The 27,982-nt window shown below is 42.2% G+C and overlaps 1 protein-coding gene across 2 annotated transcripts; it reads left to right on the top strand.

Annotated features, from left to right (window-relative positions):
• The first annotated feature begins 113 nt into the window (after positions 1 to 113).
• On the top strand, positions 114 to 27,777 carry MTMR8 (myotubularin related protein 8). Of its 2 annotated transcripts, XR_012662611.1 has the most exons (15): positions 114 to 247; positions 1,818 to 1,940; positions 2,619 to 2,781; positions 5,084 to 5,241; positions 6,794 to 6,922; positions 7,913 to 8,047; positions 9,974 to 10,106; positions 11,858 to 11,967; positions 13,080 to 13,205; positions 14,873 to 14,922; positions 16,657 to 16,857; positions 17,281 to 17,409; positions 18,348 to 18,474; positions 19,853 to 20,246; positions 27,674 to 27,777. XR_012662611.1 is itself a non-coding variant. In XM_075106299.1 (14 exons), exons 1-14 carry the CDS (start codon positions 224 to 226, stop codon positions 20,135 to 20,137), a joined length of 1,893 nt encoding a protein of 630 aa, XP_074962400.1. In that variant the 5' UTR covers positions 114 to 223; the 3' UTR covers positions 20,138 to 25,596. The 2 variants fall into 2 exon arrangements, 1 of the variants encoding a protein (XP_074962400.1); XM_075106299.1 differs by lacking the exon at positions 27,674 to 27,777 and having other exon boundaries at positions 19,853 to 25,596.
• Positions 27,778 to 27,982: the final 205 nt, after the last annotated feature.

Raw genomic sequence — 27,982 nt, 5'->3', positions numbered from 1 at the left:
GGCAAGCGCGGGAGCGGCGTGGCGACCGCGCCGACCGCCTGGCCAAGCCCCGGCACCCCGGCGGCTCCCTGCCCTCACCCAAGATGGCGGCTGCGGCGCCGCTCCCCAGCGCCTCTCGCGAGGTTTGCGGCGGGGCCGGGCGCTGCCCCGTGCAAATGGCGGCGCAGAGGCCGGCCCGCCTGGGCGCGCCGAGGTGAGGCCGGGGGAGGTGGGTGCCGCCGCCATGGAGCACATCACCACCCCGAAGGTAAGGGGCTGCGCCGCGCCGGCTGCCAGCCGCCCTCCCGCCGGGGTCCCCCGGGAGCGGCTGGGCTGGGCTGAGGGGCTCCGCTCGCCGCCCTGCGCCGGGGCCTCCCCGCCGGCCGCGTGAGGTGAAGCCCCCGGGGGCGGTGGGCTGCGGTTCTTGTCAGGGCCCTACGTCTTCAACAACTCTTTTTTTTCTCTTAAGGCCGTGATTAACTTCGGCAAACCAGCTACCTTTGCTCTCCTGCAGGGCTTGCGTATCCGCGAACGTCCCTTGCACCTCTCGGAGGGGTCACGGACAAGTCTAGAAAGATTAAAGCTACTTAACGTGGTGTTCAGGTGTTTCTTACTGTGTCGCCGTGTTGGAAAGGGGATTTTTTTTTAGTAAGGATGCTGATCAAAAGGTGTTTTGGGTACGCTTCGGTAAACTTCGTTTACATCCAAGTGCGGAGAGCCCTTCAGTCTGAAGAAGTGAATCAAAATGTGCTTTTTCAGTTGAATAACGTGAAACAGGAGCTGCGGGAATGCTGCGCCCGTGACAGCTTAAAAAAAAAATAGTATTTGCCTCAGGTAGCTGTCTGTCCAGCCGTTCGTTGATTGATTGATTGATTGATTTATAATACCATGAAGGTTGCTGTATTTTGTTTTTGCTTATTCTCTAGGATATTAGTTTGGGGATGCTCCGTACCCATGTTGCCTAAGGTGCTTTGCTAGACCTGCCTGAAAAAGGGCAATTTTAGGTATAATTATATGTGCTGAAAAACATGATATAACAGGAAGACATAGAGCTTAGACCTCTGCTCTTCAAGGATCTTTGCTGACAATTTCCATGATCTATCTCAGACCAATGACCCTGTAAGGAAGCTTACATATTCAGTACCCAGAACTAATGTATCATATTGTGTTTAACTTTTGTTTTCATTGTCCTTTCCATTTTTCCCCCCATTATTTTTGCTTAATGATGAAAGAAAATTTCCATCTATCTTCACTAAGAAGCAAATAGGCCAGGAGAGAATCAAATGTGAGATACTTCAAAGTAAATATTTTATTATGTCTGCGCTGTTTTTTAAAACTATTTTTATTAATTAGCTTAGTGTGGTTTATGAAATACACTTACATGCCTAGGAAGTGTGTTACAAGAAGTAGCTGCTAATACTTTTTTGAGGTGACTGAGTAGTTTGAACTCAGACTGGAGCGGGCTGTTTCTTTCACAGCAACGCTTTGATTATACTGAACACGGGCAGCCTTTTCTTTCACAGTTCTTTTATTATTTCTGCAATCTTGCACAGTAGTAAACTGTGATCATCTTGGCTATAAATCCAGTAATCCTGTTACTCACACTGGTGCTAAACCTTGGCTGTTTGCTTAACCTTTTTGGCTTTAATTGCAGGAGAAATAATTTGAATTTATAGTGTAAAGCTGAGTTAGTGTTACAGGGGAGACTTACAATTCTTGTATTTTTCTTTCTTCCTGAGTTGTAAATTAGCAGTTTCATGATTGCGGTTCAACAGGTGCTTAGATACTTCCTCGATCAAAGTGAAATTCATTTTTTTCATACTCTTTTTATGTTGCAGGTTGAAAATGTGAAATTACTAGATCGCTATACAAATAGGAAGGCAGCAAATGGGACATTATACCTGACAGCTACACACCTTATCTATGTAGATGCTTCTGCTGAAGTCAGGAAAGAAACATGGGTATGTTGTGATACTGGAGTCTGTTAAAACACAAGTACAAAAATGGCTTTATATCTACTGTCCAAAATGAATACGTTTGTGGATTCCAAAATTGTAGTGGTCTTCTAGAGCATTTTGATACCAAACGCTTAACAGAAACAGCTGTTTGGGGAGGAAATGAGCATGGACGTAATGCGACTTGACAGAGGTCACTTGCTGAATTGTGTTAGTTCCAGGAACATAAAAAAACCTGTCTAGTTTCCTATCTCAAACTCAGTATACCAAGCCATCAAACTTGAATCTACAGCTTTAGAAGTGCAAAATTAGCGCTGAAATTAGCAGCCTTTTTATTAATTCTAAAGTAGAATGGAAATGACACAATACATTGCGTGTGGGAGTGGAGGGAGGGCAAAGTGAACCAGGTACACTGAGTTGCACATCAATCTCTAAAAGTAATTTATATTATACAGCTGTATTTTTTTCAATCTTGCTTTTAGTTACCTAGCCTTTGGGTGCACAGTCTGGATGTTTATGACATTTGTTTGATAAATATCCCAAATAAAATCATGTTCTGCTGCTAGTTAGATGCAGTAAACATAAATAGCTGATAGTATTGCAAAAACTTACTGTCTGCTTGTACTGCTCACAACCTTATGAGTGGCACCTGAAAAATGTTGTTTATTTCCTGTTTTCTTTCAGATTCTGCATCACCATATTGCAACTATAGAAAAATTGCCTCTGACCACGGCTGGATATCCACTCCTTATCCACTGCAAGAACTTCCATGTGGCTCACTTTGTTATTGGGCAGGAACGTGACTGTCACGAAGTGTATACCTCATTGCTTAAGCTTTCACAACCAGGTATTTGGGATGGGAGTCTGTTTTGCACGTCGTTGAAACGCTTTGAGCTGGAAGGCTCGTCTGAGCAATAGAGAAAGCTTTGTCTGTGAGACTGTTTTGTGGTGTCAGTGCAGGAGGGGGAGAATGTGAAATCAGAAGCAGTTTCCACCACCAGAGATGCTCTGTGTGGGTCGGCTCAGTAAGTAGAGTGCTGCCCTGCGGACCAGGGCGTTTGCTTCTGAGATAAATACAAATCTTTTGTGGCAGTGGGATTGAGGTGGCCTCCCATGAGGAACTTCTGAAGGCCCGTGCAAAGTGCCTTCGCCCAAATGAGGCTGTATGCGGCATCTCAGGCTTTTTCCTTGTAGCACTCCTGCCGAGTGTCGTATCCTGTACCTGGCTGTTGTCCGTCATTTCTGTGACTTAGCTGTTGGCCCTGTGTAGTTCTGCCCTTTCCTGTTGATCCAGATGTTCACAGAATTCTGGAATCCTGCAAATAAAGCTTTAAACTTTGGCATCTTTCGTTTGTTTCCCAATAGCGCGTTTAGGCTACTCTTCAGTGTTTGTCTTCTCTTTGTTGTGAAACCCTGTGCTTTGCCCTGGCTGCCCTGGCTTCGAGTCACTCTTAAAGAGTCCAAGCAAAACATCTTCAAAAGCCTGTGGTCTGCTTCTGGCTTCAGCTTTTTAGTCCATTATGGATGAATCTTCAAGCTCCATGTTCTTGCAGGACCGCATTCCACTGAGTTTCCTCCCTGGCTTCTATCTGTGGCAGCTTCTAGTGTTGGGGTGCTCCTTCAGTGAACCAGGTTTTGGAGTCTGGTGTTAGGATGCCATTTGTAATTGTGTTTTGTAATTATGTCGCTAGTCTAAGGGAAGGGAATTGATAGCACCGGTCTGCTTCGTGCTGGCCTTCGCATAGGGCTTGAATAGAAATCCTTTAGTAGAAATGTTTTTTGCTGAGTTTGGGGGTTTTTTTGATTGATATTGAGGCTTATGTCTATTCCCAGCATCTCCCTTGTGCCCTGAGTTTGGAGTTGTCTTAGTTCCAAAGTTCTAATTCTAACGCTGCATCTGCAGGTTTCTGGTGTTGTGTTTAAAGGCTGTCACTGTTCATTCAGTTTTGAAAATTAGAGACTTATGTAGTGTCTTGAAGCGTGGGAGCTGTCACTGCAGGGGATTACATCAATTTCTTTTGTCTTGTGGTTATATGTGTAATATGCTGTAGCTCTTTCTTTTGTTCTATTTATGGATTTTAACAGTTCTCTTTTGTTGTTTTAAAAATTTCTGTATGTATGCTTCCTTTGTGGGTTTTTGGCAGAGCATATAATTATTTGATTTGCACATGTATGATTGACAGTTACGGGTTACCTGTCCAGTAACCTGGCTACTTTATCAGACTCTGGCAGTTTTCACTCTCGCTGGAGCGCTTGCTGCCTTGGGAATCAGCTGAATGAGTTATTGGTTGGATTTGCATTTTATGAAGAGAGGGAAAGAAATTGGGATGGTAGAGATGGAGGGAGGAAGAAATTACCATTTGTCAGCCACAGCCTGAAGCTTTTGTTGGGCTGACAGTAATATTCAAGGCATCTATCAAGTTTTCTCTGTGGGTCAGAACTCACTGTTGAACGATGAACTTACAGGTGTGCGAGAACTGCTTTCTGAACTCTTCACAAAAAATATATTTTTAATATATGTTTTCATTTATAGATTAATTCTTATGATATAAATCTTGTTAAACATGCCTATTGCAGTGAATTCAGTAGGAAATAATTTATTTGAGGAAAAAATACTACTTTGAAGTTTTAATTAATTGTAACAAAATGTTTTAGCATATCTCCCTGCGTGTGGGAGCTGAGTATTGGAAATTCTTGAGGATTTCAGTATGAATTTTTGGCACCTGGTACTACCCTGATCAAAAACCTGTAAATGTGAGGTTGAGAAATTTTAAATATACATATTCTTCTGTGTAGTGCTCAATTTTTTTTAAGGAGTGAGAATCAGTCTAAGTTTGCTCAGAGTAGTGAAGTATGCAAAGTGATAAAAGAAAACTTTGTGCTTCTGATCTTTGAGGAGGCAGAAGCACAAGGAAGATGGCTATGATTAGAATACAGCCAACTGTGCAGTACAGTGGCATAGCCCTTTGGCTTCTTGAGTAAATGATTTCTGTGTCTCCTGATCTTTCTTGACTGGATAATTTTTTTCAGTCCTTGTACCAGTTGTGGTACACCTGCTGCTTGTTGGCACGCAGAGTGGCCTTTAGGAAGAAGTGTTGACCTCTTTCTATGTCTTTGTGTCTCTGACTGGTTAATTTATTTCTTTCCAGTGAAACCTGAAGAACTTTATGCTTTCTCTTATAATCCTAAAACGTCTAAAGAGAACCGGGAGATTGGATGGAAGCTGATCGATTTAAAAGTAGATTACCAGCGTATGGGCATTCCAAATGACTATTGGGAAATAACGGATGTTAATAAAGACTATGAGGTAATTCTTGCCCAAAGTAGCCATTTAGTGCAGTATCTCTTCTTTGTTATACATGGCATACAGCAGTCTTCCTGCTGCTGCATAAGCGATGCCTTGCGGGAGGAATGAGCTCAGTTGGTTTTAATGGAAGCAGCATCGTCTTGATGTTACGTTGTGGATAATGACGCTATGGAAGAACAGAACAGAGCTGCAGAGTCACCTTGGTTTGCTTTGATTCCCCTGGCAAAGTACCAGATACTTGGTTTTCTACAGAAATATCAAACCATCTGTTAGGAAAAACCTGAAATACCCTTAGCAGCTTTGGGTATTTCCAAACCCTGTCCCGCCAGGCCGGTGACAGATGTGTAGAAGAGAAGTAAATGGCAGCAGTTGGGCTTGGTGGGGAATGAGGCAGAGTGGAAAGGGACTAGGTAAGGAAGGGAAAACCATAACGGAAAACAGAGGGGTGCTTTTTTTGGTGTGGGGTTTTTTTTTTTTTCTTGCTTGGTTGGATCTTCTGCTAAATAAGGACTCTCATTCATTTCAGTCCTAACTGGCTGCTGCTGTTGTTTTTCTTCTCTTTGTCCCCTGTAAGGCCTGGTTGGATCTAAACGATAGTTAGATAGCATTTTTCAGGAAGCTTACTCAAACTCCTGCTTTATATTATTTCCCTCTTTATTTCTTCTGATGTTGTATAGTCAGACCTTTCTGTCTAAAAGACAAGGAAAACGACTCTGAGGAAGATACCAATATATTAAGTCTTGAATCTCCTTGCCCTGCTCTCCACTCCCTTCCCCCTCTAGTTTTCTTTACTGTTACGCTTTGGGTTGAAGAAATGTAAGCCTATGCTGTCAGAAATGACTGGTAATTTTAAATGACCATATCTTTGGATGCCTGAATTTGAGATATGATGTGAGAGGTGTTTTTTCCATTAACTGATTAGGGCATCTGAACGTGGGCATCTCAACTCATTAATCACTTCGGAGCTTTACTTGCTAACATGTAACTCAAGTGCCAATGCTTTGTAATTTCCTCACAGTTTCCAGCCTATGTTTTAAAATTGTCAACCCTCAAGTAAAGCCAGACTTGGGGAGTAGCTTATCTCTGAAGTACGTGCGGAAAAGACTGTACTTGTTTGAGGAAAAGGATAAAGCTGGTCTCTGAGGACGCAACCTGATTGCTGGAAGCTCATTTCAAGTTGAATAAGATTTAGAGGGAACTTTTTAAATATTGTTGTTCTTAATTTCTCTTTTTTTCGTGAAAAATCAGAAACTTCCATAAATTTTATGGGTGTAAAGAACTTCTTATGCGCCGTGTGCTGTGCAGTCTTTTTTTTTAGGTTCAATTGCAAAATTGTTTCCTTCACCACATTGTTTTATTTTGCTCGTATACCTGTGTTGTTTTTCTAAATGCGTCTTAATGTCTTGAAACTTCAGACAATGTTAGATACGCTATGGCAAACAATCTGTTCCTGTTGCTTGTAAATGCTTGATCATAAGCTAAAGATAAATTTTTCATGAGTTTTGAATTGCTAAGTAGTAATGTCTGGATGTTTTTCTTTCTTCTCGCTTAGGTTTGCAACACATATCCTCCAGAAATAGTGGTGCCTAGAGCTGCTAATAAGGCAGTGGTGATCGGAAGTTCAAGGTTCAGAAGCAGAGGGCGGATTCCGGTGCTTTCTTACTTATATAAAGAAAACAATGTTAGTTGTTCATTGTCTGCTCTTTGTGGGGAGTAAGGGTTCCCCTTCTTGTCCAGTCTGGTTTTAGTGAAAGGAAGGAATGAGATGATTATTAGAGCATATTAACTTCACGTTTGAGAACTGTGCTGCTCTTAACAGCTTTAGTATTGGTTTGTTCTGAGTCACAGAATAAGCTGGTTAAAGGCAAATGCTTGGGGCGCATCCAGAGCTGTGCAAAAAGCACAAACTTTCCAAGCTTCCTCTCTAGAAATTATGTTTTATCAGCTTTCCTCAATGCCTTGTTGGCATTGGGTTTTTTTAATCTACTGTTTAGCTATATTGAATAATGTTTTAACAATGTTAACTCAGCTAGATTTTTCTTAGTATTCTTAGTATTGAAGAGGAGGAACCACCATGAAATAAAGCCCCACTAGCTCAGAATAAGTCACGGTTTCAGGTTTTTTTTTTTCCACTGAAGACCAGAATGTAAATTTTTAACTTTGCTGCCTCAGCAGTGTTTTAGATGCAGATGTTAGGAAAATGCTGTCACAGTCAAATTGTTGTTTTCCTGAGGAAGCGTGTCTTGACCTGGGCAACTGTATGGAGTTGTGCCGGCAGCTATTGACATTTCCCTAAAGCACTCTCAGCGCGCTTCTGCGCATGGAAAGGTAACAACTGATAAGCAAAGTTGTGCAAAAGAATGGTTTGGACAATAGAAACCAAGTAGAAAAACATGAGAAATGCTAACATTTGGGATACTGATCATCAGGCAGAGTATAGTGGGTTTGAGAATATAGCCATGGAGTTTGCAGCAGGGCTCCTTAGCTTCACTACTTCCTTAAGATTCCCAAACTTCTAGCTTTGAGAAATATTCTGGTAGGATTTCTGTGTCTCCATTTAAGTAGCAGTTTTTCAGTGAAACCGACTTAAAACCAACAAATTGTTGTTCTTTGGGACAGCGCAGTAGAGACAATCTGAAAGCAGAAAAATGTGAGCTGTTGTGTGTTGCAGGCTGCCATATGTCGTTGTAGCCAGCCTCTCTCCGGGTTCAGCGCGCGCTGTCTGGAGGATGAACAAATGCTGCAGGCGATCAGAGAAGCCAACCCTGGGAGCCCCTTCATGTATGTTGTAGACACAAGGCCAAAGGTATCTTCATGGGGTTTGTGGCTACTTTTAAAGCTTGCATCCAAGTTAGTAGTGCTGTTTCCAGTTCGTCCTTTCACAACTCTGCTAATGCTTTCTTAGGCTGCATTAGGTTAAACTGTGTCAGTCCTGGACCAGGAATTCAGTATTGTGCTCCTGATTCGGTGTCCTACTGTGGTGAATGCTCGTGCACAATAAACCTGCAGTATTAAGTGCTGTTAAGAATTCTCCTGGAGTATTCTGGGTTGAGGTTTGTGTTAAGGATGGCCTGAAGCAACTGGCAGTCTTGAAGCTGGCTGAAACAGTGAAGCATTTCCCCCGCAGAGAGCTAGGTCCATTTTATGTGAGTTCGAGAGAAGCCTTAGGATTCAGTTCCATGAGGCTGAAGTGCTTCTGTCGGCAGACCTGGGAAGGAGTGGGGCTGTATGGAGTCTGACAACAACTGAGAAAAGCAATTCCTCCTTTTTTTTTTTTCTGCCTTTGTGAAAGGAACACTAGTGTTCTCATTATGTGCAGCTCAGAGTTTAATACAATTCAGCTCTTCTGGTCCGCAGCTACTATTTGGGGGTAGAACTTCGGTGCTGAGGTGTTTATGTAAGAGGACATTGAAGAAACATTCGCAAAATGAAATCTCCAATGACTGTTGTCTTGTGGAACTGAATTTAGAAACCAATTCAAATGATTGTCTTTTGGGAGTGTAGGTATAAGCAAATTAGACACAAGGATTTCTGTGGTACGCATTTATTTAAACACAAAGATTTAAAAGTGGTCCGATCATTTTAAAACTGAGCTTTCTGAGAACCTGCTTCCCTGTTAAGATATTGCAGTTATCTCATAGAAACTACAGATTTAGTTAAACTATGGCAAGGGCAAGAGGGAAAAAGTCTTGTGGGGAAAGCAGGGAATGTTCCACCTGTTGTTCCAAGATGTATTTTGGCTCTTTGTAGTATGGCATATCCTAGAGATAATCTATTCTGCAATTATATGTATGTTTATAGCAGTTGCTGCATGCTCTTTTGGTACAGACAACTTCCAGTATCGTAGATGTTCTGCTGAAATCTATTATTGATGGCAATTTTGCTCTAAAGTATTTGGTGAAAAAGGGAGAATTTATAGCTGGTCACGTTTTTCCTTCTAACACATCATGTCTTACTTTGAATGAAGTGCTAGGGTTATTTAGTTGTTCTAAAGATGTGTATACTGGATCTGACTCTTCCTTTTCTCCTCTCTATGGAGGCAAATCACTCCTCTTCCCAGATTAATACGTGGGTGGTTGAGGTGCTCTTTGCTCTTTGGGTTTGGGGTTTTTTTTCCTTCTCCTGGTAGCTCTTCAACTGTTTTGGGTAGTTGTTAGAGCAACTGGCTTCTTTTCTACTTCTTTTCTGCAGTTCCAGTTGGTTGCTGTATTCTTTCTGCTCAACTTTAATATCTCTGTTTCCCTCAGGTGGCTTTATTTCATCTGTGCATGTATGTCTGTGAAAAGCTTTGGAATTCTCTTACTATTTCTATACCACCATGTATGTATGTTACTTGTAAAAATGACTTTCCTAGTTTTACTTTCATATGCCTCTGTCTGAATCTTTATGTAGCTTCACAGTTAAGGCAGACTCTGTCTCTACCTGTTTTGGTGACAGCAGTATTCTGAAATTGGGCATGGTTCTGATAGTGCCTACCCTAAGAAATTCTCTCCAGGGTCTTAGTGAGTCTCTGCATATGACTAATGGACTGGAGACACTGGCGTAATTTTAGCGAAACAGCTGGAAATAATGTCTGGGAGGTGGGGAAGTACATCTGAGTAACAACCTTGTTCAGTATCTTTTCTGGGAGATTTTAAAAAAAGAAGGTCTTGCAAATCAGACTCATCTACTTCTGCTTATTGTTTGTTTCTCTTTCTTTTCTATCCTATTCCTGTTCCCTTGACTTTGACAGCTAAATGCCATGGCCAACCGAGCTGCTGGGAAGGGTTATGAGAATGAAGATAATTACGACAACATTCGCTTTAAATTTATTGGCATAGAAAACATCCATGTGATGCGGAACAGCTTGCAGAAACTCCTGGAAGGTAGGCATGGGCCGTGCACGTGGCCAGGCTTCATCACCTTGGCTACCTTTGGGCAGAAGCCCTTGCTGAACGTATAAATCCCACGTGCACATGTGCATGCGGACTTGGGTGTTGTGATGGAAGCAGATAAGCAAAGTCAGTATCCTGCTTTGTTTGCTCTATTGAAGAGGCTGGAAGTATTAATGTTGTTGAAATGCTTTCCTGCTAGGCGTTTTATTTATTGTTGTGCTTAGTTTTGCAGTGGTTCAAAAATAGCCGCGAATACTAACAACATTCCTTAATTGTGTTAGTTACGTAAAATGTGGATTCCTTAAAAGTGCCAAATTAAAAGCAAAAGGCTAGAGAAATCTTATATTTTACCATGACGGTAGTCTCATGGTTACTTTGTGAGCTATTGAAAGAAAACTAGTGTAGGTTGTTGAGGAAATACTTATCTGGGGTTTGGAGCATTTCAGTGTTAAACAATAATTCTGATTTGAAATCAGATTTTTGGCATGATCTTCGAAAGACTTTAATTTCATATGTACGTAGTTCTTATTTTTATTTATTTCCAGTTTCTTGATAGGACTTGTTTTAATACATTAAAATATATTAAATTAATGTTTTGATACATTAAAATGTATATTGAAATGCAGAATAGCTCAGGTAATTCAGCTACACTGTGAGGTTATGATCTTAGGGAAAAACGCAAAGCAAGGCAGAAGAAATACTTACCTGAGCCATTAGAGATCAAGAGGTGAATCAGGAGCATATTTTCACTAATGCACTTTGGAGAAGTTCCATTAAAGGTGGTGGCAGAGCTTGGATCAAGCCAGCATACTCTGCTAGCTGGCTTCCAGCACGATTAGCATCCTTGTGCTGACAAAGACTGCGGGACGGGGTAGAGTAGATGCTGCAAATCACTCCGCTCGGTCCCTGTGCTTAGCCTTCTAAACTGTAATACAAGTGCTGTCATTCAAAATATACATTTAATATTTTAGTAACCAAAGTAATGGTCATCCTGCTTCAAAGTAGTTGAATAATTGATGCTCCAATTGCCTGGCCAGGTAGCACTGCAGGATCTGTGGTGACCTTGGAGAAAAATGAGGCTGTTCTCACAACCAAGAGATTGGTCTGATGACAAGTATAAGTCCTCAATTGCCTGTTCCTGGCAGATTTATTCTGTGGTGGAAGAACAGGCAGAATAAATACTTGTTTACTCTCATGTTCTTCTTTGACAGTGATAAAATCTCTCTCGCTGGTGCATACAGGCTATTAAACTGTATTACTATAAGTATTTTCTATGCTGGGTTTCAATATAGCCTCTGAGTTGCCTTCAAGGTTAGGCATGTTATTTCTCTCTCTAAATTAGAACTCGCCTTTCTTCAGATCTTTGTGATGGTGACTGCATTGTTAGTGGTTGTTAGATGTGTGTGTGATGATGATCTGTAGTGAAGTAACAGATCACTAAGCGCTTTCCTTGTTGGAAAAAACTCAGCTGAAAAGGTAATGAGTTACCTTTTCAAAGAAGAGGAGGATATTTTCAAATCCTCAAGTTCTGTCATAGCTAAAAATTGCTAGTTTGTGTATTTCAGTGTGCAACCAGTAGTTTCTGTGTCCTTTAGACAGGCTGTGGCTGCTGAGACTTAAAGTGTGGAAATGCTAGCTTTTAGGGTCTACTAAACTCTGTTGCTGTGAAGAGATAATGAGGTAAGAAAAAGAAGGAGACATTGTTAACAGAGTTTCAGCTCATTCTTTGTTTGTGTTCTTAGTGTGTGAAACAAAGTCCCCCTCCATGAGCGATTTCCTCACTGGGCTGGAGAACTCAGGTTGGTTACGGCACATTAAGGCTGTGATGGATGCAGGTGTCTTTCTTGCCAAGGTAAAACCGTACCCCAACCTGCAGGTGAATTAAAAAGTATGTACTTGTCTGTTAGGGACTGGTCCAAGGCCATGAAGTTGTCTCTGGAGAGAAGGTGGGAAAACATTTCTATTCAGGTTGGCCTCAGCTCTCAAAACCAAGCCTGCACTCAGAGAACATCCAGCAGGTTACCTGGCACTCCCCTAGACCCTTCCTGTGACTAAATGAAATGCCATAGGGCTTGAGACATTGTCCTGTTCACTGTATGGTAACAAGCAGTTATCTAGGCTTTATTAGAACTCATTTGAAACAAAATCACAGAATCTGAATAAATGACCTTTAAAAACACTCTGTAAAACACATATTTAGTAGTGCAAACAACTGGTAGCCTTGTGCTTGTTAGTTACTGAACTACTCTGCTTTAAGTGAGGGCTGTCCAGACCAGTTTATTTTCTCCTGGTTCTGTGTGGTGTGGGGACTGCTAATTTGGATTACTCATCACAGTGCTCATTTCTGCAGTGCCTGTGGCTTTGCAGGTCAGACAGAAGGAGGAAAGTCAGAGGCCCGTGGCTCTTCAGCAGTAGGAAGGGCATGCAGGCAGCACATGCCAAGAGTAGTGACCTTCTCTACATGTTGTCTTGTCTCTCTGAAAATTTTCCCCTGTGGCAAGCAAGAAGCGATTTTTGTGTTTCTCTCCTGCCACTGGTACAAGGGGAAGAAGGTGATCCATGTGGGAGGAGGTTGGGATGAGCCTGCCTAATTTTTCTTGAAGTTCCTAGTCCCCGTGTGTCCAATTATTATTCTTTACTCACCCACCAAATTCTTCCACAGTGGGGACTGAGAATTCGTGGCCTTTCAGAAGACTGAGCATTTTGAGATCAGAGGGTCTTTGTTTCTTGACAGTCTGTGGTGCTGACAAGGCATGCTACAGCATTTCGTTCTGGTTGGGGTTTCCTATGGGTCAATGGCTATGTGCCCAGGAATGGTGCGTTCCCATCGTCCAGACGAGAAATGACCAATTTTCTTCTTGGGTTTTAGGCCAGTCAGGTAAATGCAGTTGAAGGGGTGGTGTTTAATTAGAGTAACCAACCTGGAAAGCTGCTAAACTGTTCTGTCTGGTCTCTCCTTCACAGGCTGTGAAAGATGAAAAAGCTAGCGTGTTAGTCCACTGCTCTGACGGGTGGGATCGCACGGCACAGGTCTGCTCCCTGGCTAGCCTCCTCTTAGATCCGTTTTATAGGACCTTTAAAGGCTTCATGGTAAGAACACAAATGTTGGAATTTCAAAAATAAGTAGTGCTTCCTGGATTTGAAATGTACAGAGGCCCTAATTAAATGTTTTAGGCCACTTCCTGGAGCAAACAGTAGGTGACCTATATAAAACCAGCTTTGATTCTATAAACGAGCCTTAATTGCCCTGAACAGCACGGGCACAAACCAGCAGCCATTTATCTACAACTCCCAAATCTTTGTTTCCTTGAATGTCCACACGAGAGCCACTAATGAGGCATTGCAGCAAGAGATGAGTGAGCAGAGGGTGCAACTCCGGGAGCAATCCACAAAAAAAGTGGTGAAGCAGCTTGTCATTTGAGACTGTTATGGTGAATGGGCTCTTATCTGCTAAGATTAAAATTGGGTGAACTCATTCTTGTGCACAGGGCAGTACATAACCTGTATAACGCGTAAAATCTGTGCATCATTTAAGACCCTTTTCTAAAGCCATTATACATTTATTTGGCCATGGTTTCTGCTGCAGGCTTTTCTTATTTGAAGGCATTGCTGCATAAACGTAGTGCAATCTGTGATGTTATCTTTCCATTCATCTCCTTTCATTAAATACCTGAAAGACAGGCTGCTGCTCTTTCTCAGATTAGTTCCTTAAAAGAAACCCTGAAATCAGAACAATGCAAATTGTACCTCCTCCAGTGTGTTGCGCTGCTGGGACTGTTTCCCTGCATTCTGTGCTGTTTTTATTATTATTATTTTTGCTTCTGGATTATACTACAATCTTTTAACAGTTAAAATTACATCAGAACATGAAACATCTGCCTGGGCTTTGGTTGTGCTCTGGACAATTCTGCATGAACTAAGGAACGTGATTTTGGTCAGGGACAGGAGCAGTAGCGAAACGGAACGCTTGTCTGTGCTCTGAGCAAATGGTTTATATGCACAAATCCTGTGACGGGTTATTCCTAAATGAGCGCAACAGAAGTGTAAAGAGTCGAAAAATTTGAAAAGCAATAAAACATAAGTTCTCAAAGAACTCTGCTGTGAATTTCTGCCTTCCTTTTCTTCTTTGAGCCTCTGGATGATGATATCAGGAATTGATCTTTAAATACAACCTGGCAAAGCAAGTAGTAATGGATTCAGCTTCAGTCATTTGGTTCCTTGTGAGACATGTTTAAGGAAAATAGTGCTTCCTTGTTATTTTCTTATATATAGTGTAAGCATTCTGTTTAAAAGAGAAATAGTCATACAGCTTTTCTGATCTCATCCTGAGCTCCTCAATACACAGCTGTACTTCTTATATCCCTATTTGTGTTAAACATTTGTTGAATTCCATTTGCTGACTTATTTTGCTGAATATCACAATACTCTTCTCCGAATTAAGTAGCAGAGTAATATTAAGCTGTTAATTCTTTCAGCTTTAAAATCATATATTATGATTTGAACAACAGAGAAACTCCCTCAAAATAGCACTAGACCTGCTTGAAATAACTTCTGAATCCAACCGTGACATCGTACTGATAACTGTGGATAACTGATCTATAAATCGCTATCGCTATTTTCATTGACTTCTATGGATATAACAGTAGGGTCAGCGGGTAACGTTGGCTGTAAGCTTTTTAGAGTTTAACATCAAAGGCTTCATTTTGCTTTTTCTAAACCAAGTAATGTTCTTTTTTAAATCTGTTTTGAAACTGAAGGTTCTAATAGAAAAGGAGTGGATCGCAATGGGCCACAAGTTCTCACACAGGTAAGAGCAGCATGTTCTCTCGGGTGTGGTGACTGGGTGAAGGCTTGACTGAAACTAACAGTGTTTTCAGGTTCATGTATTCCCATGAAAAACGTTAAATTAAGATACAAGTAAATGAAGGACAGGAGAGAGGAGATTTGGAAATACTGGAGTTGATGACATAAAGCCAGTGTCTGCTGCAGTTGTTATTTCATCAGCACTTTTTTATTACTTTACAAAATCAGAGTCTTGAACAAATTGAAGTCTGAGTGTTTTCCTACCTGTGAAATCACATTTGTATTATATGAGCAGTGCTAATGTTCTGGCAAGACATGTTAATTCTTCTGCAGTCATCTCCTGGAAAAAAATCTCAGCTAACGTTTTCAGGACTTCTACCAAGTTCAAAGCATAAACTTGAGCCCAGTATAGTGCTAAAACCCAGTTTGACCTGCATTCTTTAGGCAGATTTCAAATGCTGTCATTCCTGTAATTGATAGCCTGCATCTAGTAGGGATGTCTTATTCTTCTAGTATAAAGGGTTGCTCCAAATATGAGAACTTGGCAAAGGATACAAAAAGTACTTGAGGTGTAAATTTCAGCAGTGCCTGAGAATATAAGCTTTTATTCCAGTAGCTAAAATAATTCCTTTCGTAGTGGTAGCTGGTGCCTTACAGTTCTGAGGGAAATCAGTGCTCTTCATGCTGCTTCTTAGGGTGTTGTGGTTGGAATCACAGACCCAGGAACTGGGGTTCGATCAGCTGGTTCTTCATCATAAGAAACCTGACTTCATTTTTCCACTGAAGTTTGGGGATGCCTTGTTCCTTTCTGTGGACTTCCAGGTTATGTCCCTTCCCAGCAAAGGAGGCTTCTGACCCAAGTTTTGTCTGTTAAGGAAGAACAGTCATTACAGTACAATAGAGCACTGGCTGCTCTCCAGAAATGCGCGTGTTCCTTTCCTGCTTGGTTTTTCTTCTGTGATGGATTGTAATGAACACCGATAGATTCCTGGCTAGATTTCTGCAGAAGTAGTAGGGTTTTTCTAAACTTTATGTAAAGCTGTAAAAATATTTTTTCGATTGTTGTTTTGGGGGTTTTCTCTGAGTTTTTTTCTGTCTGGGTAATTGCCTCCCACGTTTTCATTGTTGATGTCCATGTGGAGCAAAATCAGATTGTTCTGACTGCTGCTGCCCGTTGTGGCTATGCCTGCACCAAAAATACTCGCACATCCCTAGAAGATCATAGAGGACACTTCCCCCCCCCGCACCCCCTCACTGTTTCTTATTGTTCCTGGAAGACAGACAGAATCCCACCAATGTCAACTTCTTTTCCCCAATTAAGGGCTAGTGTTAGTTTCATATATTCGAGCAATGATGTTTCTCTGAAGAATATCGCCTCTTTTCCCTTGTGCTAGCGTCATAGTATAGGCCCACGGGTTCCTATTTCACAAATATTTCTTGTGATGCTTGCAAGTCTGTTACGAAGGCTCTTCCATCGCTGATTTTGCTTTAGAGAAAGGGACATGGCACAATTCTCATCACTCCTACCAGGTGCCCTTGGAGAACAAGTAGTGCTGAGGGTAGCATGCCTTAATGCATGGTTGCTGCAAGATAAACCACGTGGATTTTTTTTTTCCTGACTGCAGAATAATTTCTTATTCCAGTAGTGAAGAAAACTTCCCAGTTGTTTAATGGTGGGGGGATCCTTTTTCTGTTGGGTAGCACAGGATTTAACCCTGCTTTGCTTGCATCTCTCAAGGTGCGGCCATTTGGATGGTGACCCCAAAGAAGTATCCCCTGTCTTCACTCAGTTCATTGAATGTGTCTGGCAGCTCATGCAGCAGTTCCCGTGCACGTTTGAATTTAATGAGCGTTTCCTTCTTGAAATCCACGACCACGTCTACTCTTGCCAGTTTGGCAACTTCCTTGGGACCTGTCATAAAGAGCGTGAGGATCTGAAGTGAGTGACAGTTTATAGAGCCAGCAGTCTAGAATTCACTTTAAATGCTGGAAGAGAGGCAGGTTGTGTTTGTTTTTAATGTCATTGTAGATTGGTTGAGGGTTACATTGTCCTGATAGATGCTGGTGTTATGCAGTGGGGGGGGGTGAATAGGTTAATTATATCCCCAGAGTCAGATGTTTTAATTTGGACCACAGTAATAACTTGCAGATACCCATTTTGGACTGGATAGCATCCATTTTAAGTGATTACATATTCCTCAGTGATATATCTCAGTCTATCCTGTGTTTATGAAATTAATCAAATAGGGTGTAAAAATAATTCTTAGCTCCTTTAATCTAATTCTACTCAGAACAGGTAGTGTTATTAATCTGCTAAACTTGATTCTTTTTTTAGTGATTAGATGTTATTTGTAATTGACAGAATCTTTGAGAAGACCCATTCTCTGTGGCCTTTCCTCTTACAGAAGAAGCAGGAATTGAGAAATCCTTTGTACAGAGGATTTACAGCTTACAAAGAGCTTCAACCAAACACGCTACCTTTCAGTTTCCAGTAAGTTGCTTATTTAAGAAGGGGGGCTTTTCTTTCATTGTACTGTAGCTTGGTAATTCAGGTTCAATAAAATAAATTTTTGGTGATTAGCATGGTTTGGTTTACCTTTTGCCTCCATTCCTAATCCATAAACTGAGAGTAGAAGTGCATGGGTAATTGCTAAATAAGGGCAAGTACTGTAATGTAATATAATATTTCTTCTTTGGTGTTGAGAAAGGGTGGGGAAAGGCAAGGAAAAGCAGAACTTCAGATGTGTAGATAGACCCCCACCCCCACCCCCACCCCAACTGCTTGCTCTGTTGAATTGACATGATAGGGTAGGCAATTGTTAAAGAAAGTCCCTCCTTTCCTTCTTTTTAATATATATTAAGGAAGTCTTTAAAACAGGAATTTCAGTGCCCAGTCACACCCAGGCTTGTGAAGTCAGGGTGGTTTTCACAAGAAGGGATTTCTTGTCGCCGTGTGTCTCTGCTTGCCCAGGGTGTTACAGCTGCAGTAGTTCTGCTTTGTTTCTGGCTCACTCCTGTTCCCTGCCGAGAGAGGGAGGGATGCATTGTGGTTTTAAGTGCCGTGTGTGGTTACTGGCCATCAGAGGGTTTTAATAAAAGTAAGAAGGTAGAGCAAAGTGAGGGCTTGAAGGTGAACTGGAGCCTCCAGTGAGTCTGCTATAGACAAAAGTTTATTTTCATCTTATGTTAATACCTACTGCCAGTGCGTAAGGGTCATAAGGCAGAAGTACTTAGAACCTTGGAAAGTTTTTTGAACTTCATGAAAAGTTGCTCATTGAAACTGAATTTGATAATGCAAGGCTGTGGCAGGCTTTAAAAATCGGTTACTAAGCTCAATTTGCTGAAATTTTTTTTTCTCCAACAACATCGTTTGTTGGCCATTAGTTTACAGTTGACCTCCTAATTCTCTTTTCTGGCCCTCTTCTTGAGGTTTTGGTGTGGGATGTACAATCGCTTCGACAAAGGAATGCATCCAAAACAGTGCGTGTTGGATCATCTCCTAAGCTGCGTGAGCCAAAAGGTGAAACTGGAGGACAACGCATCCGAACTGGAAAATGTGAGTCCTGAATCTTAATAATATTTAAAATCACATGTTGGTTTTGACAAATATAACTGAGATTGAACATCGGCGCTGAACAATCGTTTCAGCGTGCTGGGCAGAGCTGGGCGAAACAAGGAGTTAAATGACATTGCTGGGGTAAATAGGTTTGATTACCTAAAATTCTCATCTGCTAGGTAAAAGGTAGAGAAGGCCTCATATAAAGAGGATAATTTCAGGTTGCTCCCACCTGATGAACTAATCTGATATAAGCTATGCTTACATGTAGCTGTTTTTCATTGTTAACTAGTCTCCAGCTTACCTATCTATACAAACATTCTATTTGTAAAAATCCTCACTGTTTTCATATTTTATTTCCATTTCTGTATTAAACTGTGAGGATACTACTTCTACACTAGATTAATCCAAGCATCCCTTCAATAAAACAGGAGAGAAAATTATCTTTTGGTGCCATGTTTTTCCTTCTGAACTTCATTTCTGCTTCTTTCTGCCAACTTCAATTGCAGGCTCGTGATGTTCTAATTCTCTAAACCTAGAATGTATTAAAAGAACATCTAGGTTTCAACTCCACTCGCAGCAAATTTCGAGGGAGAGTAGAAGAGAATGGGCCTGCTCTCCTCCCTCCCACCCCCCAATAATATGAATATACAAAGGAGCGGGGGGGCATTCGTTATTACAGTGCTTGTCTTCCGGAGCAACCGCTATGTGTACCGAAGCCCTGCTTCCCAGAAGTGGCTGGGCATCGCCTGCTGATGGGCAGCAGAGAATAAATCTTTTGTTTTCCTTTGCTTCCATGCGCAGCCTTCGCTTGTGCTTTAATAAACTGCCTTTATCTTGACCCATGAGGGTTTTTTTTCCATCTTATTTTCTTTCCCTCCATCTGGCTGAGGAGGGGAGTGGTAGAGTGGCTTTGGTGGGCACCCAGGGTCAACCCACCACAGTCCTGTACAGCTGCCTGAAAGGAGGAGAATGGTGGCTTTTCTTCGTGCTCAAGGCTCTACTTGCGATATTCTTTCTATGGATAATAATAATTAAAAAAAAAAACCAACCCCCCCCCCCCGCCCCACTAACAAACAAACAAAAAGCCACCTTAAAAATACAGTAGTGGGAGAGTCATCTACAAATATCCCAGTGAGAAGACCTTTATCAGAGTCCTTTTCTAGATTAATGTGAATGCTGAAAACTTTAGTTTTATTAATAAAACAATGATGTTTGTACCAAGAATGTAAGTATCTATGCCCATGTACTTCAGTGCTGGATTACTGAAAAAGAGGCACTGACACTGGACTGTTACATTGACAGTTGGGTTTTGTATGTCCCCAACATCTGGGAATAATAGCTGTCGTTAATCCTTTTAATGTTTTTATTGGCGCAGAAACTTCCTTTCCTTGATGGTCCTTTGCCCAGCGAAGCTTGCTCCTTATCCAAAGTAGGACGTGCTGCTTCAAAAACACCGATGCTCAACACTCCTCAGGATTATGAAGTGGAACCACCTACTGCGTTGAGCAACGGTGCCTCAGCAGAGGATATAGATGTGTCAGATGGGGACCAAAAGCACAAAGAGAACCTGTCTCATCACCAGGACCTCCACGATCTTAATGACACCGTTGCTGTTTTGGACTCCGAAGCTAAGGATGGAAAGCCGCAGCAGCACCACTGATCGGCCCCGAGAACTGTGTTTGACGAGCCGGGCGCTGGCGGCGTGCGGCGTGAGGGAGCTGTGCCCCCACAAGGGTGCAGGCCACCTAACCATTTACAGCTAAGTGTGGGTACGTGTGTTAGCAGGGAGCTGTGCTCGCTGTAGAGAAGACGGGCTGCATTTGGTTTGGTTCGCATCATTTTGCAGCTAAAATGATGAAGATGCACACAGCTGCCCAGAAGGCTACCTTGAGTTAGTGTAAACCTTATTTTTCAGTGGAAACACGATGTGTGTTTAAGCATGGTGTGTATTTAAGGTTTATGACTGCCTGCCAGTACTGGTACTTCAAGCTGAAAGAAATCTTGGCCAATTGACGTGGGGCTTAGGAGTTGTGCAGTATTTATAACTGGAGTAGGAAAGATGCAATCCATTTATTCTCAGTGGTGGTGCAAGGTCGTCTTAAAATGATAAAAAATTTCAGTTCATCTTAAAATGATAAAAAGTCTTAGCTGTGAATGAATCTCTGCATGGACCCTCACCTTGTGCCAGAACTGATTCATTTTTTGTTTCCTATGCATATTTGATAAACAAAAACAAACCCCCCTGTGCCTTTTTGAGACCGTTTTAATGTCTAGCCACGCAGTGTACTATTTTTATTACTGTAGCGTAGAGTGTAGTATTTGGTCTTCTTTGTAGTCAGTATTTTTAAACCAGGTTTTTTATCTGCTGCCGGCTTCTCCAGGATCTTTGCCGATCCCCTGAGTTTAGTAGCTTCTTTCTAAGCTAACCTTTCAAAGAAAAAGCTTTTATGGACCTCATTTGCTGATGGTGAGAGTGCAGCAAGCCACAAAGAGCGCCTGTGACATGTGAATTTTTGACAGAGGGTGGATTAGAAATAAGAAAAGATAGGAAAAAATTTATATGGCATTTTTCTCCTGTTTTACGATCTTGGTTAAATGGAAGCAAGAGAGTAAGTCTTTGTTCTAAGCTGGAATCGATGTGCTTTCCTCACATCCATCGATGAGGCAGTAATTATAGATGAGGTGTGTTCTATTATTGAAATGGGGCCTAAAATGATTACTTCACATCACCTGCTGAGTGATTATCGTGAATGTTACCTTGGGTGTTAAACTTAGATGAACCTTAGAGATGTTTTGTCTGCACTGTCAGGATGTGGGGAGATGAACAGTACCTCTCATGGCAGTCAGCTTTGCAATTTTGTGAAGCTGGTGACAAAACCTAAGCTGGGATGTGGCCCCTTATTGGAACAAGAAGTGGATGTCTTGGCTTGTGGCTCTGGCTCCAGCTGGGATTCCCTCCAGTCCTTGTTAACACTACTTGGTTTCTTTAAACTGCAGTTATCTCAGCTGGAGAGGAGAGTTCAACATTGCAGGTTTAAAATGGAGATGTATATCCCATTCATACAGAAGCCTTGTGAAGAAACAAGGGCTTGTCTCTCCAGGGAAATGGGTGGCTCAGGAAGGCTGTTCTGCAGTACTTGTTCTGGACAAGCTTCTACAGATGTGCTTAACTGCACAGAGAGTCCCTTTGTGCAGCCTAATTCAAGATGCTTTTCTACTTTCTTTTGGATCCTGGTGTTTAAATTAGATGCTGCCATTAGGTCTTAAAACCAGTTGTTGTCTCTTACCAAGCTTTGAAACAAACCGAAAATATTTTCTAAGCTGGCCCTCCCAATCTACAAGAAAAAGTAAAAACATTCCGTTATAGCATCGTAAAACGCAATAGCCGTTCTTCATATGCTTAGAACCAATGGTGAAGTGGCTTTGTTAGTTCCAGTGTTCAAGATAAAGTAGAAAAGGAAAAAAAAAACCTCTCCTGAGTGTCTCACTTCAGGTAACAAAATACATATTTTTTTTAAGCATATCAAAAGACCCAAGGAAAAAGGGCAATACCTGAGAAAACAGAGTTTCTTCAGTGCCTAGAATGGCAAAGAGAAACTCCTTTTAATGTTGTAGGTTTTTCAGTCTTGAAGCAAGTAGTCATTTTCACGGTAGGAGTGAGAGAACTACAATGTGCGATGGATTTAAAAACCAAGCACATAAAATACTAAACCAGATCTGCTTAAGCAGATGATGTTCAAAATTTGTTATGTGGATACATACCAAAAATGCTGCATCATGCAACAGCTATGTATTTCAGTTTGAAGGATGCACGTTACTGAATGCATTTCTTCTTAATCTCAAGATAAGTATCTGCTGTTGAGCCTCTTTGCTCCTAAATAGAGATCTGCTAAGGTCCTAACATTAAGTTGGATAGTCTGCCAGCCTTCTGAGTTTTCCATATCTGCATATTCCTCAAGCGAAGAGGTTGCACCCTTAGTCTTGATCCAGCTGCTGTAGATCCCCAGGGTTCAGAATCTGCTGTAGATTTCCACTGGAGGGAGCTGGGGAGGTGATTTCCCTTTGCCTCCTCATAGTGTACAAGCTCAGTTTCACACGTGCACTTTGCAGTTTGGAGCCCGTTTGATATGGACTGATTGATCAACCCTGTATGTTCTCTCCAGGTGGTAGAAGAGCGTAGTGGACAGTATGCCTGGTTTCTTAAAGAGAGAACTCTGAACTGGTTAATGAGACCAAGACAGGCACTTTTTAGGACCAGTTATTCTAGATGTCATCAGTTCTTTTAATGTTCCTCTAATGAAAATTAGAGATGCAGAGTCGTAGGGAATTTTGACTGACGACTGAAGGATTTAGACATAGCATTGGTTAATCTTTGTATAAAAACATTTTGTGGAAGGCTTCTATAAATGTTCACACGTTGCCTCGCCTTTTGAATTACCATAGATTACCTTGGAAAAAGTATCATCATCTTTGCTTATCCCTAAGACGTGATGCTGACATCTCCACAAATCCTTCTTGACTCTACGATATTACTACAGGTGCACATAACCATGAAAAGATTACTTCATACACTGAAAGTATTAGTAAGCTTTTAGTAATCTTGCTGCTTTTGACTTCAGTAACAAAACAACGGATGACTTTGTACTTTGAAATGCAAAGCCTAGCTGGAAAAAACAAAGGTAGTGGTCTGTCTGTTTAAACCTCTTGGATTTAATGTATACAGACTTGGTCAAAGTCTGTAACATATTAAAAATAATTCATGCTGGCGCTGTGAATTTATGGAGCTGGAAGAGATTCCAGGGTTTCCTGGCTTTCCATGAGATTTTGCTTGAAAACGGATTAGCTAGAAGCTTTTTTTTAGTTTTGACGGTAACTGTTGTGTGTTTCAAGACCAAAAATGAAAAGCTGTTCAAAGCACTGCTGCGCGTCCTCAGGTCTCTGGTCGGCTCGGACTGGCTTCCCAGAGCCGTGCAGAAAGCCTGCCTTCACTCGCTACGGAGCGCCCTGCTGACGGTGGTGAGTGACGTGATCATATGTTCCCTAAAAGCGTTAAAGGAAATCTAAAAGCTGTTACATAGGAAGCTTCTTGCGTAAGCACTGTGTAGGTGAAAAGTTGCTGTAACTTCCGTGTTCCTAGTGGAGCATCCATGCCTTGTGAAGTCACAAATACTGTTTTCTTTTATTTGGAGCTGTTAACTGAACAATACAACTTGCTGCTTTCCATTTGGATTCCTCTTGACTGGGAGAACTGGGAGGGAGGACGGATCCTATTTGCTGCGGATGGGTTCTGTTTGTGTAAAACTCTTCCTTTTCTGGAGCACCTGTGGCTTTACCACGATATCCATGGTATCGTGGTTTCATGCCTCTACATAGTGTCCCCCTTGCTACAAACAGGTATGGCACTGCACGTGCCTATAACGTTCTGTGTTAAAGCTACTGCTCTGAGGTAGCTAGGCAGGTCCTCCTTCTTTATTTCTCGGTTGAAATGTCTTAATGTGAACTTCACAATGCTGGATTCTTGTGCTTTGTTTTGCAGTGGTCGCCTGTGGTAGAGAAAATCCAGTCAGTGCTCTTTGCTTTACAGAAAAAAAAGGGAATCACTGGTTTGCCCATAGATGATGTCGTTCTCAGTTGGCCCTCTTTCATGGGAGAGGAAAAGCAGTTTGTTAAAGCCTGTAGGTATAATGTACTCCTAGCTGCATATTCTGTCCCTGCTATTAGTGAATGCCTTTTATGTAAGTGCTTAGAAGAAAAATCCACCTGCTGTGTGGGTGCTCGCTGGAACACGGAGCTACCCTGACTAGGATGGAGAAGGAGGCTTGCTTGTAGGTAGCTGGTGGGCTTTGGTTTGCTTCAGTAAGCTGCTCAGGTCCTGGAGAGGGAGGTTTGCTGGGAGCTGAAGGTGTGCCGAGCTTCCCAGGATCTCTGCCTTGAGTGGGCTACAGGTGTAAATCTCCATGTTGGTGAGGTGCCCTGTCTCTGTTCCCGTGGGGTTTGGAGACGGTGAGCCCTAGCAGGCGCTCAGAAAGGACCCCTGCATCTAACAAAGCTGTAGCACCTGCAGGGAAGGTGTTTAAAAGAGCTCTTGTGCCGGGTGCTGCTTCAGTTCACTTTCTGGCAAAACTGGTCTTTGGGCAGCTTCGGTGCCTGATGGTTGCTCCCCCAAAGGGGTCCTTTCTTGGCACTATTTAGTAATGAATATTTGCGAGTGACCAAGGGAATTCGCGCTGTGTCTGCTGTTTTGCTCTTCGCCCCTTCCCCGCCACTCTGCATTGAGACCTGGGGTCATTTTTTAAGTGGACCTACCACAGTTACTCCTTGTTTACATGCTGTCCCTCTTGCACATACAGGCACTTCCCATGCCTCGGCGCGGAGTGGGGGGAAGAACCTGTTCTGAATGTAGTAGTTTTGTTTTAATTAATACACAGCACTTGATTAATTAGATGAGGAATGTCTCGAACCAGGTGATGTTAAAGTCCATGTTTTCGTAAGCGGCTTTAGCACTACGAGCAGCCAGGTCGGTGCCAATTGCAGCTGGTGTAATTCGTTTGGGCAAGTATTTTGGTGAACAGCGCTGCGTCCTTGTGGCGTCTCTGAACTACGAAAGCAATGCAGAAAGGGGGTAGGTTAAAATGGCTCACCTAGATCTCTTCTCACATCACTTACCTGTGCGTTTGCGTCTGTATTTAAAGTAGCAGCATACTACTGGAATAACTTGTAGCACTGGATCTAGTCGGATGTAACTGAGCACACGTATGTACTTTTCCTATCATCCAGAAACTGATCTTTGTAGGAACGTACCTAAACTTGTGTGTAGTACTCGGCTGAAAACTGTAAGTGTGTTTGCTGTTTCTGTCAGTCGGTTGCTATTTTTGTCAGTGTAACTGTTGAGTTATATAAAATTGTGGACGGTGAAATCCCATATTCTTGAATGTGCTGCGATGGCCGTATACACGTAAGTCATTTTAGTTAATGCACTGCTTAAAACAAATTGTACCATGTTTAGAGGAGCACTGTGTCTTTTTTTTTTTTCTAAATGTATTTGTTCCATGAAGTTTCACTTATATTACAGGATTTTTTTTTTATTCCCTACAAAAATAAATACCTTTTTAAAGTAAATGACCTGTCTGGTTATTGGTTAATTAAAGCAGAACTTCACACTTGGAAATGCGAAGTTGATTAAAGGCTCTTAAGTAGTGAGCTTATCTTAAAGTGAGTGTGATCCTGCTTCCCCTTTCTTTTACAGAATGGAAACTAGGTGACCTCACGGCGTCCAGAGGGGCTGCGGAGTGCAGCACTGCTCGGGGCCTTTTAAAAAAAAAACCAACCTGAAGTGTAATAGTACTAATGAAGCTGTATTAAATCTTAGTACTTTCTGTACATCTTGTTACTCTGATTTCTTTCAAACAGATTTTTCTTTATATATAAAAACTGAATACCTTTTCAGGGTTTTCTTCCCCCTGAAAAGCCACCTCTCCCTCAGCCGTGGCTAAGTCTCTCTGCAGGTGGCTCCAGGCTGACTTACAGAGCTTTCTGGGAAGCAACTAGACCTTTCTTCGGGCCTGCTGCAAGGAATTGAGTCTGACCTTGTGGGCGTTGCGTGGTACCAGGTGAAGAGGTTTTTCTCTGATAGCTTTGAGTGAAGAACCTGCAGTCCATCTGCTGACAGTGTCATGTAAAAATGCTCTTAGATCCAGTTCTTTTTAATCATAACTTCAGTGGTGAGTCAAGGTGGGGGGTTTTTTTGAGGGCAGACAAACTCGAATGAGGGGGGAGATTCCAGGTGCAAAACTTGCCTCATGTTTATAACCAAGATTGGAATTGGTGCTTTAATAACTTACAGCTGTGCAGTAACAGTCAAATCCTCCCATGAAATACAGATCTGCAAAGCAGAGAGAAATGAGGTGGTACGGGCTAATTGGATGTTTGTAAGGCTTTACAGAACGCTTCAGGATGCCCTTTGGATTGGTAAATTCATGTAAATGGTTTACGTCTGTGCCTGGCAAAGCTATGTAGGCTATTTTAGTAATTAATTTTAAAATGAGCGTTTGGAGGTTTTTAATACTCTGCGTGGGAGATGGGGGAGCTGAGTGACAGTGACCGGCAGAAGGTCAGCCAGAGAGACAGGGGAACCGCTTTTCCCAGGTCAAGTTTAGCACCAGACCGTTTAATCCTAAATACAAATAGCCCTGAACCACCCGTCGCCACTCGGGGCGGGGGTGGCACTGCGAGCACAAGGAACGGGCCCGAGGCCAGTACCTGTTACCCAGCCCCGGTGGATATTTTCCACTGCACTGCGTGTCCTAAAAATGGGTGTTTCTTTTCTGTGTGTTAAGGCAAAAAAAATACGCCTGACGCTTGGGTATGCTCAGTCCCCAGATGTTTCAGAGTTTTTTTTTTCCCTTAACACTAATTTTAAATGTTCTTTATGTTGCCAGTGAAATCCTTAATTCACCTAAATTAGACTTGCCTTGCATTTAATTGGATTATTAGCATTAACACTGGCTAGAATTGATAAAGCTGTAATTTACATTTGGGGACAACTTATTGTCTGTCTGACGGCATCTTTGCTGAGGGTGATTTAAAACTTCCCTGTTGGAGCTAACTTTAGCTTTGAGGGGGCAGGTTCCGTTAGAGTCATCGTAGGAGTATTGCTAAAGGCTTCTGTTATTGACCGCTCCCAGGAAATACCTTGTGCTGAGTAAAAATACTGATCAGTAAAACGAACCGGAGGTTTGTACTGAAAAATCACCGGTTTAAGGTCAAGTCTGCTTTTCTAAGTTCAGACAGAAAAAGCCATTAAGGTCACCTGCTTTCTTGTTGAGGTTCAGGTTCATATGTGCCGAGGATACCTTAAAAGGTCGATTCATTTTCCTTCTGCATCGGTGCATTCTTTGTCGCAGTAGAGCAATAATGCTTTCTTTTTTTTTTTTTTTTTTTTTTTTACTTTTGCTAGCAATGTAGCTCTGTACTCAAGTTTTATTCAGTTCAGTTACCCAGCAGTTAAAAGACACCAGTGGTGATTTCCTAGAGATATATTGTTGTTAAGGGTTCATGCATATCTGTAAAATTGATAAACTCCTCCAGTATTGAAGGTAGGCTACAAATTTTGGGGGTTGATGACTTATAAAAGGAAAAAGAAAAAGCCACCCCAGCCTAGCAGCAGAAAGAGCATTTTTTCAATCTGTTTACACAGGCAAGGACACGAGACTCTCATCGCACTCGGTGCGGCGCGGGAACAGGATTGAACCTTCGCCGTAGCCGTTCGTGGGTCGTCGCGCACCCCTCCAGGGAAACCCGCGTGCTCGGTTACCTCTCGGAAATGCCAACGCGCGCCGCGTGGGGAAGGAGCGGGAAGAACTAGAGGTCTGCGTGCGGTCGCAGGGCCACGATCTCGTTGCAGTTACGGAGACGCGGCGGGACAGCTCGCACGGCTGGGGTGCTGCCACGGATGGCCACGGGCTCCTTAGGAGAGACAGGCCAGCGAGGTGAGGTGGGGGAGCTG

The sequence above is a fragment of the Phalacrocorax aristotelis genome, chromosome 11, assembly GCF_949628215.1.
Source record: "Phalacrocorax aristotelis chromosome 11, bGulAri2.1, whole genome shotgun sequence".
Taxonomy (NCBI): Eukaryota; Metazoa; Chordata; class Aves; order Suliformes; family Phalacrocoracidae; genus Phalacrocorax; species Phalacrocorax aristotelis.
This window is presented reverse-complemented; position numbering and strand designations above follow the sequence as displayed.